Genomic DNA, 16305 nt, shown 5'->3' with positions numbered 1-16305 from the left:
CCATCTCGATTCCACGAGCTTCATCCGGATGACACGTGTCCACTCACTCCCGCACTCACGCCACCATTCACCGCCCACAACCCCTGACTCCATCTTCTCTTCCCTAGCTTTGTCAATGCTCACTTATTCTCACCGCGTGTCACCGTCCTCTTCCTTCTTCCAAATATCAACTCAACCGCGCGAATCATTTGGCTGGAGCTGAGAGAGAGAGAGAGAGGGGAAGGAGATCGGACGGAGCTTGCGAATGGTGATGGCTCAGCTCTTCTCCCCTGTTTGCTCGGAAACCCCGCTCTGCTTCCAGGCTTCATCGTCTCCATCCTGTTGTCCGAGGACTTGGTGGCGTTCCTCGCCGGGAACCACCCGTTCCGGAATCGATTTCCATGGTCGGTGCCGGAGTAGGAGAAGGATGGGGTTCAGGATTGCTGCCTCCGTAGCGGGGGACTCGCTCTCGAAGCAGGATTTTGCCGATGACTATTACGCTGTCCTTGGGCTGGTAATCTTAGATTTTTTTTCGATTGATTTGCGGATTTATTGTTATTGGTTTTATTGATGCTTTCTATCTCCATGAACTTCATGCAATTTAGAAGATTTTGTGGGAAGAGCTATGGGGATGATATCTTGGTTCTTGTTAGTCTTGGCTGTGTTTGTTCAGGGAGTAGTTCTTTAAGGTCAAGAGAAATTCATCTTAATTCAATCATTCACTTAGTGATCTGAAGATTTGAATGTATCGTTGAAAATCAGGGCTTATTTTCTACTGTCGATCTTCCATGTTGGGTTTGGCTTTGAACTCCATGGAATACTATAGATAAATTGAAGGTTCTTTGGATTTTTGATTTGTAGTATTGTTACGTTTTGCAGTCACCAGATGCTACTCCACAGCAGATAAAGAAGGCTTATTATAACTGCATGAAATCATGCCATCCAGACTTGAGTGGAGATGATCCAGATGTTACAAGCTTTTGCATGTTCATAAATGAGATTTATGAAGTTTGCTCCTCAACTTCTAACTCATTCATGTCTTATGAGTTGTTTTGTGTCTGTTATCTAACATGAATCAGGGAAGCGCAGGTGCTTAGTGATCCTATGCAGCGTATGGTGTATGATGAAATTCATGGGTATTCTTTAACCGCCATCAATCCTTTCCTGGATGATACAAGCCCAAAGGATCATGCGTTTGTTGATGAGTTTAGTTGCATAGGTATGAATGATATCTCACCTTTTTTGCATTTGAATGGCAATGTCTCCTTCATATTCTGTTTCTATCTTTTAATTTTCTAGTTATCTTTTACCTCTATGTCAACATCAGGTAAGAGAAGATGTTTATGTAGAATCAATACAAGGGTGTTTGCATTTTCTGAAAGGCATCTCTTTCTATTGTAATATTCAGCTGAACATAGGTATACTCTACTATACATTGAACTGATCATGTCTTTGTTTTCTTGGAAAAACAGGATGTAAAAATTGTGCCAATCTTGTCCCAGATGTATTCAGGATTGAGGAAGATTTTGGGCGAGCAAGAGTGCACTGCCAATCTGGCAACCCTGACTTAGTTCAACAAGCAATTGATAGTTGGTGAGTGGGAGCCAGATAACAGTCTCTTCAATTTTATATCTCATACACTGTTAAAAATGTCCAAAAAGATCTAAAATATCACTTGGTAAAACAGCAATGGTTCTTTTTAGTTGCCTATTTACAGAATGAAATAAAACGTTTAGTAGCAATTGATGCACCTTGTCTTTATGCTATTATTTTAAGTGTGTAATTCATGCTATTTATGTATCAAATGCTTCTAGCAACTTTTCCTAAGTCATATTGTTGTTATTGAGGTCAGTGGCCAAATCCAACAGGGTGCATACTTTATATTCATTCACCATTTGTGATGTAAGCTTGCTAGTTTTGTTTTGCAATTAACAATTGTCAGCCATCTCTTTACATAGATTTTTTTCATTATCTTTACCCAGTCACCTATTATTATTTATGAATCACTGTACTGATAAGTTGTGTTTCTAATTATATCATATTCAGCCCAGTTGATTGCATCCACTGGACTTCAGCAGCACAAGTTTCTCTACTTGAAGATGAAATGCGCAGGGTAGAGAGAGTGAATGTAAGCCTAAATTTCATACTCAGGATGCCATTTTTTATCGAGAATTTTATAGCATGTTTTTCTTTTAAACAGAACACTTTCACAATAAATACTCTGCAAGCTGGTTCATTTATATGAGTACAATCCAACCACCATTATAGATCGCAGCAAGGAACAGAGTGAATGAAATGATAATACCTAGGTATCTAGTGGTAGGCTCGGGAGTGAAAATAATAACATCTTGTGGATGAGAAATGAAGGAATGAAAGATTTAAAATCGTGCACATCCTCTTTTATTTATAGATTTATTTATTTAATTTTGGATTTTTACCAGTTTTATAGGGAAAATGAGCATTGCCTCTGTCCTTGATCATTAGTAAATGATTTGCTTGTGCTTAGCATTGAAGCATAATTGATCTTAGTGTTGGGCTAGTGCCCTTTCTGGAGTGTTTAACATCCAGTATATGCATTTTCTTTAAGATAGAACTATCTGCTTTATACTTGAATTCCAGTTACCCATGATTTTGTTATGATTATAAATTCCTTAGAATAGTTGAATTTAATGGTTTTTGGGCATCACAGGTTGGGTTAATGCTTGCTGGAATGGGAGTTGCATCGGATGTGTTCAGAATGGTAACACCATATATAAATTTCTCAGACATTTTATCCCTCTCATTTATGAGTGAAAGATCTTGGTCCATGCATTGAAAATTTCTGGTGCCTGACATGCATGTTTTCTGCAAAATGCTGTTATTAATATTGGTTGTAACACAACAATCAAGGAGCAACACGCACCACATTAATGCTTCGAAGTTTCAACTTGACAAGTCCAACACTAAAGTTTATCAATGGGATGATGTTCATTTCACAAGAAGTACAAAAAATGAGTTGGAATCAGAAAATACTGCCATAACAATGATGCATTAACTCATGTGGACTTGCATTGCCCAGTGCTTTGGTACCCGAATACAATATATGCATTGTGAGTTTTTGGTTTGCTATTCAAAAAGATAGTTTAATCCTCCTATTCTTTTCTTTTGGTAATTGTTGTAATCTTCATGCATGAACTAGACCCTCTATTATAAAAGATATAACATGTATGCTGTGTTGAATGTGATTTGATCAAAATTATATGAAATGCATGCATAAATTGATTTTGTTGTTTATTCTGTTCAAGGAATCTCTTCTTGATAAGTTAATGTTATTCTTAATACCTTTACATGCTGACATTTTTTAAATTCTTACATATACTAGGCAAACTCTCGATGGGAAAAGCGCCAAGCAAAAGTTTTGGTAAGAGCCACCAATTTCTAAAATTTTCCCTGTATATAATTAAAACAGTTATCCAAATCAAAATTTCTTCATTTGCTAAGCATTTTCATGTGTATCTTTTGCTTAATTTTTCCTTCTATGTTCTTGCTTGTTAGTGGATCTTATATAGATATTTGAAAGTTTTTCTTATGAATTAAGATTGTTAGTTTGAATTCTTTTGTGATTTCTTAAATTGTTTTGTTGGCCTTGTTGGCTCTGATTAATTGTATATGTTAAGAATGAACAAGCAAGTGTTAGAGAAATAAAACCAGACATGGGTTGATCATTGATGGTTGGTTGTGTGTCTCTAAAGTCACACACTGATTAGTAGAATCTGGTAAAACTCGAATTTTCTTTTGGAAAGTTAAATTTCGGAGTGAGTTCAATTTTTAGTTACTGTATTAAGTTCTGTTTGGCAATGCACTAATGTCTTCAGTATGTTATGGGGACTGCATTACCGTATAAAGTTATGGCTGGTCTTATTTGCATGATATAATTTTTCCATTTAATGCAGGAAAATGTTAAGGTGCAGTTAATGAAGCAAAAATATACTGATAATAACAGTTGGTCCTGGAGCAATGTTTGGGGAAAGCCAAAGAATTATCAAAATTCAGGTAAGCATCCTTCTCAATGGTGCATGATTAATTGCCATAATCTTTTTCATTTCTCTTCTTAGATAGGCGAACTTTTTCTTTGTAAATTTGCCTATTCTAATGGTTCTATTATTTTCAAAGTTCCATTTTTGCTAAATTCTTGGTACTCCTTGTCCATATTATCTAGATAGAATAAAAAATTATAACAACTTATTTTGCACACCGGACTGAAAAAGATAAGAGCAAATAATTAGAAAGAGCGTTTTAACAATCAATCCACAAGAAAAAGAAACAAAACATTTTAATTTCCTCAAATAATGATGCATGGTCTGTTTATAGACAAGCACATGACCTACAATTTGATCTAATAAACAGGGGAGGAAACAAATGAGAGAGCTAAAAGGGCTGCTGCGGCTGCACGTAGGTGGAGAGAATATTCAAAAAAAGGTACGGATAAACCGCCTACATTCAAGCTTCCAGAGGCTATGACCAAGGAATAAAAACATAGAATAATATATAAGATACATCATTACATTGTTACCATTGTAACCCATTATTTCCAGGGAGGCAGTTTGGTTTCTCTCTATTTTTACCTCCATAAGTGAAATACTTGGAAACTGTATATAAATATCCTGGTATTTATTTTGCACAGGACCTTATTTCATTGGTCTTGTTGGTAAAAATAAATATTATACACGAGCAAAATTTAAATTATTTTTCAGAACCCAAGTTGGTGATTTGGTTTGGGTTAAAATCACAGTCATAATAGAAAAATAATAACACTGGTTAAAGGTTCAATTTTTCACAATAATGATTGAGAGTTATGATTTTGTCTACATTTATAAAAAATGAAAGTCTAAAATTCTAATATGAATGTTTGAATTCATATCCTCTAGACATTTGTAAATAAGCAAGCTTTCCAGATAATAAGAGGAATGTCATCATCGTTGATAGTGTTTAGTGGCCGTTGCAAAAGCACCGTTTACATGCAAAATTTGTGATAGTTGTGTTCAGTGGGCATGAATGAGATATGTAAAAGAGTACTTGATATCTGCGCAATAATAGTGCCACTCTGTTCACCAAACGGATCAACCTCCTTTGCAGATAAAGGTCATTCATGTAAGCCCAGAGAAAGGTGAAAAATGGAAAGAAAAGCAGTTCATTAAAAAAAAGAAAAAAGAAAAAAGAGGGAAATCATAACATTTAAGAGATTTTTTTCATATAGAAAAAGTTGGACAAACGACAAACCTTCAATCATTGTGTAGGAGAAAAAAAGTTAAATTCTTAACTTTCCATTTAAGAGAAAAATAAACTGCTATTCACCTTTGTAGAGATGGTAGATTTGTGCCACTTAGTTAACAAACTGAATATTTATATATATATATATTTACTTGAGAGACCAAAATAAATTAGTAGATTCACATTTAGGGAAGAGTAGTGGTTTTAATCCATATTTTGAAAGTTCTTTTACAGAGACAAAGATCTTGTTGGTATTATTGATTCTTTCCATATATTTAAATTTTTTCTTGTCTACGAAACCATTGTACTCCACAACCATGTTAGTCTAATTAATTTGAAAAATAAGGACATAAAAAAAATATAATATTCAGAGGGACTGGTTAAGTTTCTTGCTTATTTTTATTCTCCATAAACAACAAGTGAATTATACAGATACTACATATAAATATTTTGCAATTTAATTTGTACTCGGAACTTGTGATTCTTCTGAATCATGTTAATAACATATTGTTCCTGTTTCATTGTCTCAAACATACATCAGTCAAGGTCCTAAATAAACACCTGATGGGTCCATGATTATTTATACATTTCACCCACTTCTTAAATGTCCAACTCTTGTACTTCTGAAGAAATCTGTAAGACATTATTCTTTGAAGAATTGAAGTACAAAGCAATGCAGTGCAGTAAGTTTCTAATTGATAATATAATCAGAGACACCAGAATGAAACAATGAATTAACAATCTAATCTAACAGGGGTTATTGTTAATGCTAGCTAGTAAATGAAGAAAATAACCTTTTAAAACAAAATAATCATCACTGGAATGCTGAACATCATGCTTGGTCCTAAGTTCATCTAACAGTGCAAGCAACAGCATGAGCCCAAGATTTGAGGTGTTTCTTCATGGCCAAACCATCATTCAGAGGTGGCATGCTGCAGCAGTGAAATGCCATCCCTGTTTTCATTCTCTGTTTCACTGACAGCTGCTGCAAACTTAAACCCAGAAACACCAACTCCTCAACCAACCCATCTTCAATGTCATTCTTTTGATGCTCCAGTTTCTGCTTCTCCTTCTCCTTTGTTGCTCTTGATTTCTTGGGTTTCTCAGCCTTCAATGGTAGTACTTGAACATCAAACTCTGTTTCTAATTTGGTTGTTTTGAGAGTATTTACAGGATGATGTGGTTGTGAGTTTGAGGTTTGAAATTTAATGGTGTGGGCATTGGTGCATGGAATGGGAGAGGATGAATGTGAGAGGATATTGGAGAAGAACCAGAGTGAGTCTAGGCTTTCAAAGATCATCATCTCAATTCTCAAAAGTGAATGGGAGAGAGTAAAGGCTTATTTGAATAAGGGTGGTATATAAGGCCTAAATAGAAGAGAAGGAGAGCAAGAAAGGAAAGGTGAGGATTTTGAATTTTGGCCTTTGGATGAGACGCCAACGGCTCTCTCTATCTTTATATTTATATGTGTTTAAAAAAAAAAAAAAAAGAGTTGGGATAAATTTTGAGAGATCACTTGATGCGCATGAGATGGAGTTATTGACCCGTGTCCTTTTTGAGAGATTTTTGGTGGTAATCCACGTGGAAAGAAAGTTAGAGGTTAATTATCTAACTAGGCTTATTTAATAATTAGTTTTTATATGATTGTTAATATTAATTTTAAAATATATATATATTTTAAACTATTAATCAAATTGAATTTTATCTCATTCTGTAGACTAGACTGGCCACACCTTCATAATCTTTGCACCTTTTTATTGGATACTCTATTTCGCTCCCTATATTTGTAACTTATCAGGAGAACATGCTGTTACTTTTCTATGAGGGGCATTCTTCAATTGTATTTTTAATATATTTTTAGTGATTTATTTCTTTATTTTAAAGTTTATTTATTTATTTTTTTTTTACCATTTTTTCAAATTTATTAGAATAAAAAATGAGAACAAAAAATGTTCGTGTTTGGACCGGACATTTATAAATTACTCCCTTCGTTTTTCTATATCTGTTGTGATTAACCGAATCTCACGTACCAAAAAACTTAATTATTTCACAAAATTTTATAAAAAATTAGTTACCTTTCCAAAATTTCTCCTAATTTATATCTTCACATTTCTTTTTCATATTTAATTCCAAAAAGAGCATTGAGTAGAGTGTTAAGGGTAATTTTGGGAAAAATAATAATAAATGCATCTTGCAAACCCATGATTATTGTAAAATCCATTTTGTTAATAAAACTAATAGGCTACTTCCCAATATAGGGTATTCTGAGAAACTTGATTCAGTGTAAGATTTGGAGTTTTGGACGTTAATCAAGTAAGTAACACTGCATATAAATGTATATGTATATATAATTTCCGATTATCGACAATTTTGAATTTTTTTAAATTCTTTTAAAGTTTGCTTTTATAATATTAAAACGTTTGCAAGGCTTGGATTCAATTTCTGTTATTATATACTTATTAAAATTTGAATTACTTTTCTTTCACTGAAACTTTAATTCTCACATTTTGATCATATATGTTATTCTTTAAACTTTTATGTTTGTAAATTGTTTTGAGTATAACTGGATTATTTTTACTGTAAAAGAATGGGATCATGCGTATGTTTGTATATTTACTCGACAAGTTATTCTGAAAATTCTATTTTGTCCTGACCTGTGTGAAAATTATGTCTGGAATTCTAAAATTCTAAAATTTTGTTTTGTTTTCTGATAAGAAAGTTATTTTGATATAAATACGCTTAGTCTCCATTTAACTAGGCACTAACCCTGTCACTAAGGGTTAAACACTGACCATGTCGACATGAAACTATGACTCTGTTAAGAAACTATAGTTTCGCACCATTCCATCGGTGAAGAATAACGGCCTCTGATATTCTGACTCGGGTCACCGAGGGTAAACAAATGAACTCTGATAGTCTGGCTCGGGTCACCGAGGGTAAACAAATGATCTCTGTTATTTTATTTTAGCCATAGTGATTTGGAGACATATATATTCTGTCTACTATTAAATTGTATTTTGTTGAACCTCTTTAATTTCATGAACTACAATTTTGATAAATATTTGTAATACCTGATATGATTGGTTTTTGATTCTGCATTTTTAGAAATGTTCTTATGATCCCAGTTATTTTTAGTGGGTTACTTACTAGGCTGTCAAGCTCATAATCCGTTGTTTAATACTTTTCAGATTAAGAGTAAGTAGATCGTCAGGCAACTTACTTGGCTAGTGAGAGCTTGTGTTCCCTTTTAATTGAGTTGTCTTTATGTTTAGGTTGGTATGTGAATTCTGTTTTAGGAAAAACTTCTTTATATTTGAACCTTTTATGTTCATTTTGTATGTGAAGTTAAAATTTTGAGGTTATATTTTTGTTGTGAGAACAGTTCTGAGGCCTTGCATGCTTACTGGGTTCTAGCCCATGGGTATGTGGTCATTTGTTGACGCACCGGATCCGATGAGCCGGGTTCGGGGCGTGACATAACAAATAAATATAAATAACTAAAAAATAAATATAAATTAATGAAAATAATAATAATAGATTGGACTGAATAATAGTGATTATTAACTGGCTAGGTCATGAAAGAATGAATAAAGAAAAAATATGAGTAAATTTTTTACAAGGACTCCAAGTCTCCAACCAACTTTAATAATAATAATAATAATAATAATAATAATAATAATAATAATAATAAATGGTTTATTAATAATAATAATAAATTGATAAACCATGCTGTAACTCAACCAAATTATGTAATACACTTTTAACACATTTAGAATAAAAAAATAAATGGATAAACCATGATGTAACTCAACCAAATTATGTCATACACTTTTAACACATTTAGAATAAAATTATATCTAATTTATTATTATATCATTTTATTTATTTCAGTTATGTTATCTGTTAAATTTTTCTAATTTGTAGAATTAAAAAATTAATTGGAGCGGCTTTAGTGCTAGATAGCATTTGATTTACAATTAGAATATAATGGAGTTATACTTATCCCATGCAAAATCAGATCAAATCATTTAGTATGAATAAATTTATAAGGTGATCAAACTCTAAAGGTCACACAAAGTGGTAGTATAGATATTTATTAATCATGTTGTTGTATTTTATGCTTGTGCATATCTCTAATTTTTTTTAAATATGACGTTTGTCGCATATTTATCAAAATTAATAACTAAATAAATTTATAAGATTTTTCAGCAAACAAAGCACTCATGGTAACGCCATTATTCCAAAATTCCATTCAAATTAATGATTGAAAAAAAAAAAAGTACAAATACCAAGAGAAGCATTGCTGAGCAAATAAATCTCCTTTTGCAGCTTGATCCGACCTCCGAGCCCCGCCAAATTTATTATAACAAAATCATTGGATATCCCCCTTTCATCAACTTTATTAAATGTTTGGCCCTAGACAAAGCTGTCAAAAGAGACATGACCCTGCAATACACTCCTGGCGCCTGCTTTCCTAAGCTTTTATCTCCATGTTTATATATATATATTCCTGTCCACATATTTATATATATATATATATCCCTATCATTGTATCTATTCTAAGAGCATGTTTTTCTTTCATCCACTTTGCAGGATTGGAGAAAAGGAGACTACCCTTCTTTTGATACCCAAGTTTAGGACTGATTCATTGCATTTGTTCACATGTGCAACGTGTTTCAAGTCTTAAATGTTTGCACCTTTGCATCAGAGAGCTCTAACTTAATTCAAGCTTTAGCTTTGTCACATGCTTATGTTTAAGCTTAAATAGTATTTTACTCATGATACAAATGCATCCATGAATCTTCAAATCATGCGAAAATAATGATGTCCAATGTAAAAATTATTATTATTAATATAACATATTATTATTATTATTATTATTATTTGGTCAAAAAAAAAAACTTCATGCTTATAACTCATTGGTTGTTTAAGTGGAAATAGCTAAATAAAACACAAGAAAAGAAGAATACATGTGATAATACAACAACAAATACAAACTCGTCTACGGCCTTGTTTGGATTGGCTAATAAAATAAGTGTTTTGTTTTTTTAGTTTGGTAGAAGGACTTTTAACAAAAGTGCTTCTCTATATTTTATGTTTTGATAAGTTAATATATAAATACTTTTATATGTGTGAAGTTGTTTTGATGTGCATTCTTAAAAAGATTTTTTCCATGACAAATTATTAAAATGGACATTCATTGAGTTATTATAATATCTCATTCAAAACACAGTAATTGCTATTGATAATAATAATAATAATAATACACTCAATTATTTATTGAAAGATTAGAGAAAAATATAAAAACACATTCAATTATTTATTTTATAAAGATAATTTAGTAATTTTATAATATAAAAACAACTCTTGAAAAGTGTTTTTCCCATAAGCATCACATGAGCGGTTTATGAAAAACAGCATTTAGACTTCTATCGGCTTCTATCAATACAAATATATTTTTTTAAACCTAGAAATATCTAACTTATAAAAAAACAATTATAGGTCCTCCAGAAACCAATCCAAACAAGCTATATATCCATTAAGCACAAAGTCACTTTAATTTCCATACTATTTTTGGTACAGAATCTAAGCATAATGGCGTTCCTAATTTAAGCAAAACACTTCGTCATGCTCCAATTTTTTTTACTAAAAAAGTTGCAAATTTCTAGCTAGCCACAAGAAATACACAGTAGCATGCATATAGAGCAACTGTGGATTTTACTAATTAAACTTTTACATGCTGTGTTTTTTTTAAAAGCAAACAGACTTCTCTATGCCAATTTAACACATTTCTCTTTATGTTAAAGCATTTGAAGGCTTCTTTTAGACACTATTTGAGAAACTGCATTGAAAAAAAATGATCTATATATATTTCCTCCATAGCACCACATCAATTAAGAACAAGTTGCATCAGAAAAAGTTTTCTAATTTTGTAGTTTCTTTTCAATCATGATCCTCTTTAATTTGTAGCACTAACCACAGAAAACTCTTTAATTTCAAGCACCTTTCACAAAATATTCTCCTGGTATCACAAGCCCAAATAATCCTATCCCTTATACATTATAAAAGTAATAGTTTTGTTTAACATAATCCTTGACCTAATTAAATTAATTTGTCATCCTGATCAATTGTAAGCATTATCCATGTACTATTTTTCCATAATTGATATACTTAATTTGCTGTCTTAACAATCTCTAAATTGGCTATATCAACCTCACAGAAACACCACTTAGCCATGGGTCAAACTAAAATGAAAAACTTTTACATTGCCTAATTCATACTTTAACATAGGCTTAAACAATCTCTCTAAGCTGGACATATATATATATATAACTACTTGCATTCCCAAATTGTATTTAATGATACACCAGAAACTAAGGTTATTAAGCTTTGTTTCAAATATGTATATAATTAGCCCACAAGTTGTCTTTATGAGCCACAAACTAAATATAACAAATAACTGCAGCTTGATTCCACTCATAAATCCTTTTTAAGAAACCATACGAAAGATTGGTGGAACCTTAATTTGATGACTTAAGATGGGAATTATTCTGGTTTTATTTTATATGCACCTTTTCTCCAATCATGGAATTAATTTAAAATCCCTGACATGCACTTCATATATATATATATATATATATATATTGGCATTGCAGAGATAGACAAATGACTTTTTTGGGCAATAATTTCATGAAGGCCATGTCATGCTTCCCCACTTCCTCTCCTATTATTATGGTGTCTCCTGACCATTTTTTGCAATTTTACCTGACTTTAATTCTTTTGTACTAAATGTCTTGCTTGCTTGCTTTTTCTCATACATGCATTTTGAATAATTTATCCATTTTTTTTTTAAAAAAAAATGGAGGCAAACACTTGTGATCATGATTCCTAAACATTGTTAACTTTCACCCTTTATCATATATTTGGATCGTTTTTATTTCTAGTTGGTTTGCACCAACTATGTTAATTTAATAATAATAAGAAGAAGAAGAAGAAGATGAAGATGAAAGTTTAAGTAAATGGGAGAACATGGATATTAGAATTTTTAGAGATAATTGTCTTGAGACATCCAACTAATAGTTGATCATTGTTTGGAAATGACAAATGGAGGTTCCTGATTTGTATTAATTAAATTGCACAATGATCATAAGTCAAACTAAATCCACCAATATTGATGGTACTATTGTTGCTCTTAATTTCAGTACCTTAAACTGCTTAAATCCTACACATGAAGGCGGTATTATATCTTTTCCTGCATGATTGTGTACTTGTTGACAATCAAAATTGCAGGTAAAAATTAAATGCATTTTATTCAACAAGAGGCCAATATACATGTCCCCATTTCCCTACCAAATAATATATATATATAATTAGATCATGAAGGAGCATTAATCTATCAGATAAAACAAGGGATCAGTTGTTGGTCCTTGTTTAGTCATTGATGGTTGATGGATCCCAATGTCCTTTTGAAGAAAACACTCACCCGTGCTCAATGTTCTAATGCTTATCCTTTAGTTGAACCAGATAAGCGCTGAAGAATCCTCTAATTTTGTTTTAACATTCTCCTTATAACTTGACTTTTTGTTTCCCAATCAAGCTTTTGCAGCATCAGCTGATTGTGGCATCTTTTTTAATGCATCATTTTCTTTATATATTTTAAAAATTTAAAATGAATAAAATTATAAAATAAAAAAGGTTAAATGTGTGTTTGTTTGGCCGTATTTAAAAGTACATGTAACTGGAATTACAACATCTTTTAAAATTTAAAATTTGAAGTTTATTTGAGTGGATTTGAGAAATTCAAAGTAGTTACAACTATAGTGGTGATGGATTTAGCTGTATTTGTAACTACAACTAAATCGGGCATAGTTCAAACTCCTGTACTTTATAATTTTAAGAGAGTATTGCACGTGGTGTCATGTGATATGGAATTTTTATTTTTTTATTATCTATCAGACTAAGATTTTGACAGGATAATAAGAAATCTAGATTTATTATTATCTTTGTTTTTTTTTTTTAATTTATAAATTTTTTTAAGTTTTTATTATTTTACAAATTTTTTATTTTTAATTTTTTGTTTGGTATGCTAAGATTTTCCATCATGTAAAATAAAAAATAGTATATTTTTATATTTTTATCAATAATTTGTTTAAAAAATCATAAATTATGTACTATATTTAATATAATTATTAAAATTAACAATAAAGTGTAATGAAAACATAATTATATATTAAAATAAAATAATTATATGTATAATTATTTTTGTTACTGGTAATATTTAATTGTATATTTAATGTTGAATCAACGTGGGGTAACCACACCAATAGTATTTATATCATATAAATATATCGAACTAAATAATATTTTCAAAATCTATATTTATAAATTTCTCCCACCAAACACAAAATTTTATAATCCATCATTCCAACTACATCAAACCAAACACTAGATTTAACAATCCTTATATTTTTTAAATTCAGTAATTACAGCTACATTATAATTTAAAATCCACTGCATTTTTTAACTATACCTACCTCTCCATCGTTGCAAGATAATGAGGTTTACCATTGTGGAATTATGATCTCATTAGACATCCATAATTTATACACTACCATAATGGCTTCTCTATCTAACATCTTTTTGTATAGCGGTGCTTGTCGTCATTTTTAAATAAAAACAAAAACAAAAACGATGAAGGGACCTTAGGCACAGGCTTTTATCGGCCATGGTTTGTGACTGTGGACACACAACCGTACGTGTATATATATAAAGGCAAATTTTTTTTTTTTACAAAAAAGACGAAAGTCCCTAGCTTGACTCACTTGATCACGTAAATTACATCAAATTAAACATAACAACACATAACTAATATTACCCATCAGTTCTGAATTGATATGTTGTTTATTTTAAAAACTTTCTACCAAATATTAGTTGAAATGAACCAAACCCACATATGAAGAAGTTTCACTGAGAAACAAATAAACACTGGCGCCTTGTTTTTCCATTGGCCCGCCCACTAATGAGATCTCTTAGCCAACTTGAATTTATTTATTAAAAAACAAACACACAGCTTCTAGAAAGCCTTAAATTCAAATGAGGAAAGTACAGCGAAATTTCACATTTTCATCCTTTTGGACAATGTAACTCTTATTGAAAATTTGAAAGCGAGGGTCAGACTTTAGACTTTTTGGAAGCATAGATATTTAAAACTTATAAATGCTAGTACCTGTGATGCATTATGCAAGTAATAGCCTTATTAAAAATAAAAAATAAAAATAGTGTGGACTTTGAACATACATAGTATTCTCTTTTTAGCCTATTGTCATTACACTCATTACAGTATTCATCATTGACATTGAATTTATTTTTTTTAGATATTTTTTAAATTGAGCCAAAATAGTGTTCTTACTTTTCTTATTTCCTACACATTTATTTAATGTATTAAATAAATATAAATTTTGTACCTGATTGTTAATGAAAAGAAAAGTATGGCATTATCATATGCCATGAGTAACTTGGGTTCAAAATTTTAATGCAAATTGATGAATAAGATATGTGACATGATTGAGTGTTGCCATTAATATAATGAATAATAGTTTCTTTAATTAATCTTAATAAACGGAGCAGGAAGCGGTCCATGAGAGCCGGTGGATTAATGAAGTAAAAAGGGGGAGTGATACTGTCCAAAATATTAAAGATTAATTAAATGTCATACTTAACCAAACCGCGTTTTTTGTATTTATATAATATTTTCAGAGATCAAGGTTTAGTTTCAAACAATCCAACTACTAACACATGCTGATGCTATATATTTCAAATTCATGAAAAACAAAGGAATTGTTTGCTTTCAAAAACTTCTATCCTATAATTAATTAGTTAAAAGTAGTATTACATCTTATTATATATATCAAAAAAGTTTTTTTTTTTTTTTTTAATATTTTATGTTCAGTCCACAAGATTTGCAGATATTACATTTAATGAGGAAGATTTAAAAATATGAACATCGAAAATAAATGATGGATAATTTGGTCATATTAAAAAGAGTTTTTTTAGAGTATTAATATAATTTTTAAATTTATGTTTACAAGTTTTAGACTTATGTTTGAAATTATTGATAGTACATGGTAACTCACTATAAAGTGTGTAAGACTTATGTTCACTGATACTGTTCACACAATATACATTAAATCTATTACGGGAAAAATAGTAGTTTTTTCCATCCAATATTATATGACAAAAAAAATTTATAATTAGAAGATTATTAACCATAATTGGTACACTTCTATTATTATAACACTACCCTATAATAGTAATAGCAAAGTTAGTAGTTTTTTAATCTCTCCAATTATAGGAATAAACAAGCACCATACTTTGTTTCGGTTATTATAATTAAAAGTTAAGTTGATAAGTACACAAAGGGAAATACACCATAAAAACAAAGGCGCATATTTTAATGATTTAATCCCCACTCATTTTATCTATATATCCAGACCCTTCTCATGTGGTCCGCTACAAAGAGTTACTCTTGTGCCGCCACTTGCTAGACGATGGCTTGTACGGTTGTTTGCTCCAATCAATCAAAACAATGCAAGGCTTTTTACGGTGTACAAAACCCTAAATGCAACATTGTTTCTATACAAAAATCCATCTAAACGAACACATGCATTGTTACAGTTTCACATAAAGATAAAATAACAAAGGGCAAAAAGCGAGAGTAACTAATTAGTCGGTAATTTTTTGCCCTATACTAAAGTCTCCTGCATAAATAACATATATATATATTAAATATGAACAAATCATATGTTTAACGGTTAACGTCTAATAAAACAAATAAATAGTAGAGATATAAGAATAACATTCTATTGCTACATTGTTATTCATGCAATAGAAATTAAATGTAAATCTTATGGGTCTGTTTGATGCACGCATAGAAATAACACAAGTAATAAAACATAATATAAGTGGTTAAGTTATAGTACAATTATTTTTATGTCATCTTTTATCTTCAATAAACAGTATTTATTGATCTCAAATATATTAAAGGTAATTTGACCAATTTTTTTTTTAATTAAAAAT

The 16305-nt window shown here is 30.9% G+C and overlaps 2 protein-coding genes across 2 annotated transcripts; one reads left to right on the top strand and one right to left on the bottom strand.

The window, feature by feature from the left end:
* The first annotated feature begins 124 nt into the window (after window positions 1-124).
* LOC120251492 (chaperone protein dnaJ C76, chloroplastic) lies at window positions 125-4704 on the top strand. The gene is made up of 9 exons (XM_039260009.1): window positions 125-493; window positions 859-987; window positions 1069-1198; window positions 1452-1572; window positions 2026-2107; window positions 2669-2719; window positions 3341-3379; window positions 3912-4011; window positions 4366-4704. Exons 1-9 carry the CDS (start codon window positions 245-247, stop codon window positions 4488-4490), a joined length of 1026 nt encoding a protein of 341 aa, XP_039115943.1. The 5' UTR covers window positions 125-244; the 3' UTR covers window positions 4491-4704.
* A 987-nt stretch (window positions 4705-5691) lies between these two features.
* Window positions 5692-6704, bottom strand: LOC120251880. The gene has a single exon (XM_039260528.1). It carries the CDS (start codon window positions 6530-6532, stop codon window positions 6080-6082), a length of 453 nt encoding a protein of 150 aa, XP_039116462.1. The 5' UTR covers window positions 6533-6704; the 3' UTR covers window positions 5692-6079.
* Between the last annotated feature and the right edge of the window lie 9601 nt (window positions 6705-16305).

This window comes from Dioscorea cayenensis, chromosome 20 (genome assembly GCF_009730915.1).
Source record: "Dioscorea cayenensis subsp. rotundata cultivar TDr96_F1 chromosome 20, TDr96_F1_v2_PseudoChromosome.rev07_lg8_w22 25.fasta, whole genome shotgun sequence".
Classification (NCBI taxonomy): domain Eukaryota; kingdom Viridiplantae; phylum Streptophyta; class Magnoliopsida; order Dioscoreales; family Dioscoreaceae; genus Dioscorea; species Dioscorea cayenensis.
Note: the sequence above shows the minus strand (reverse complement) of the source record. Positions and strands in the feature narration are given on the sequence as shown.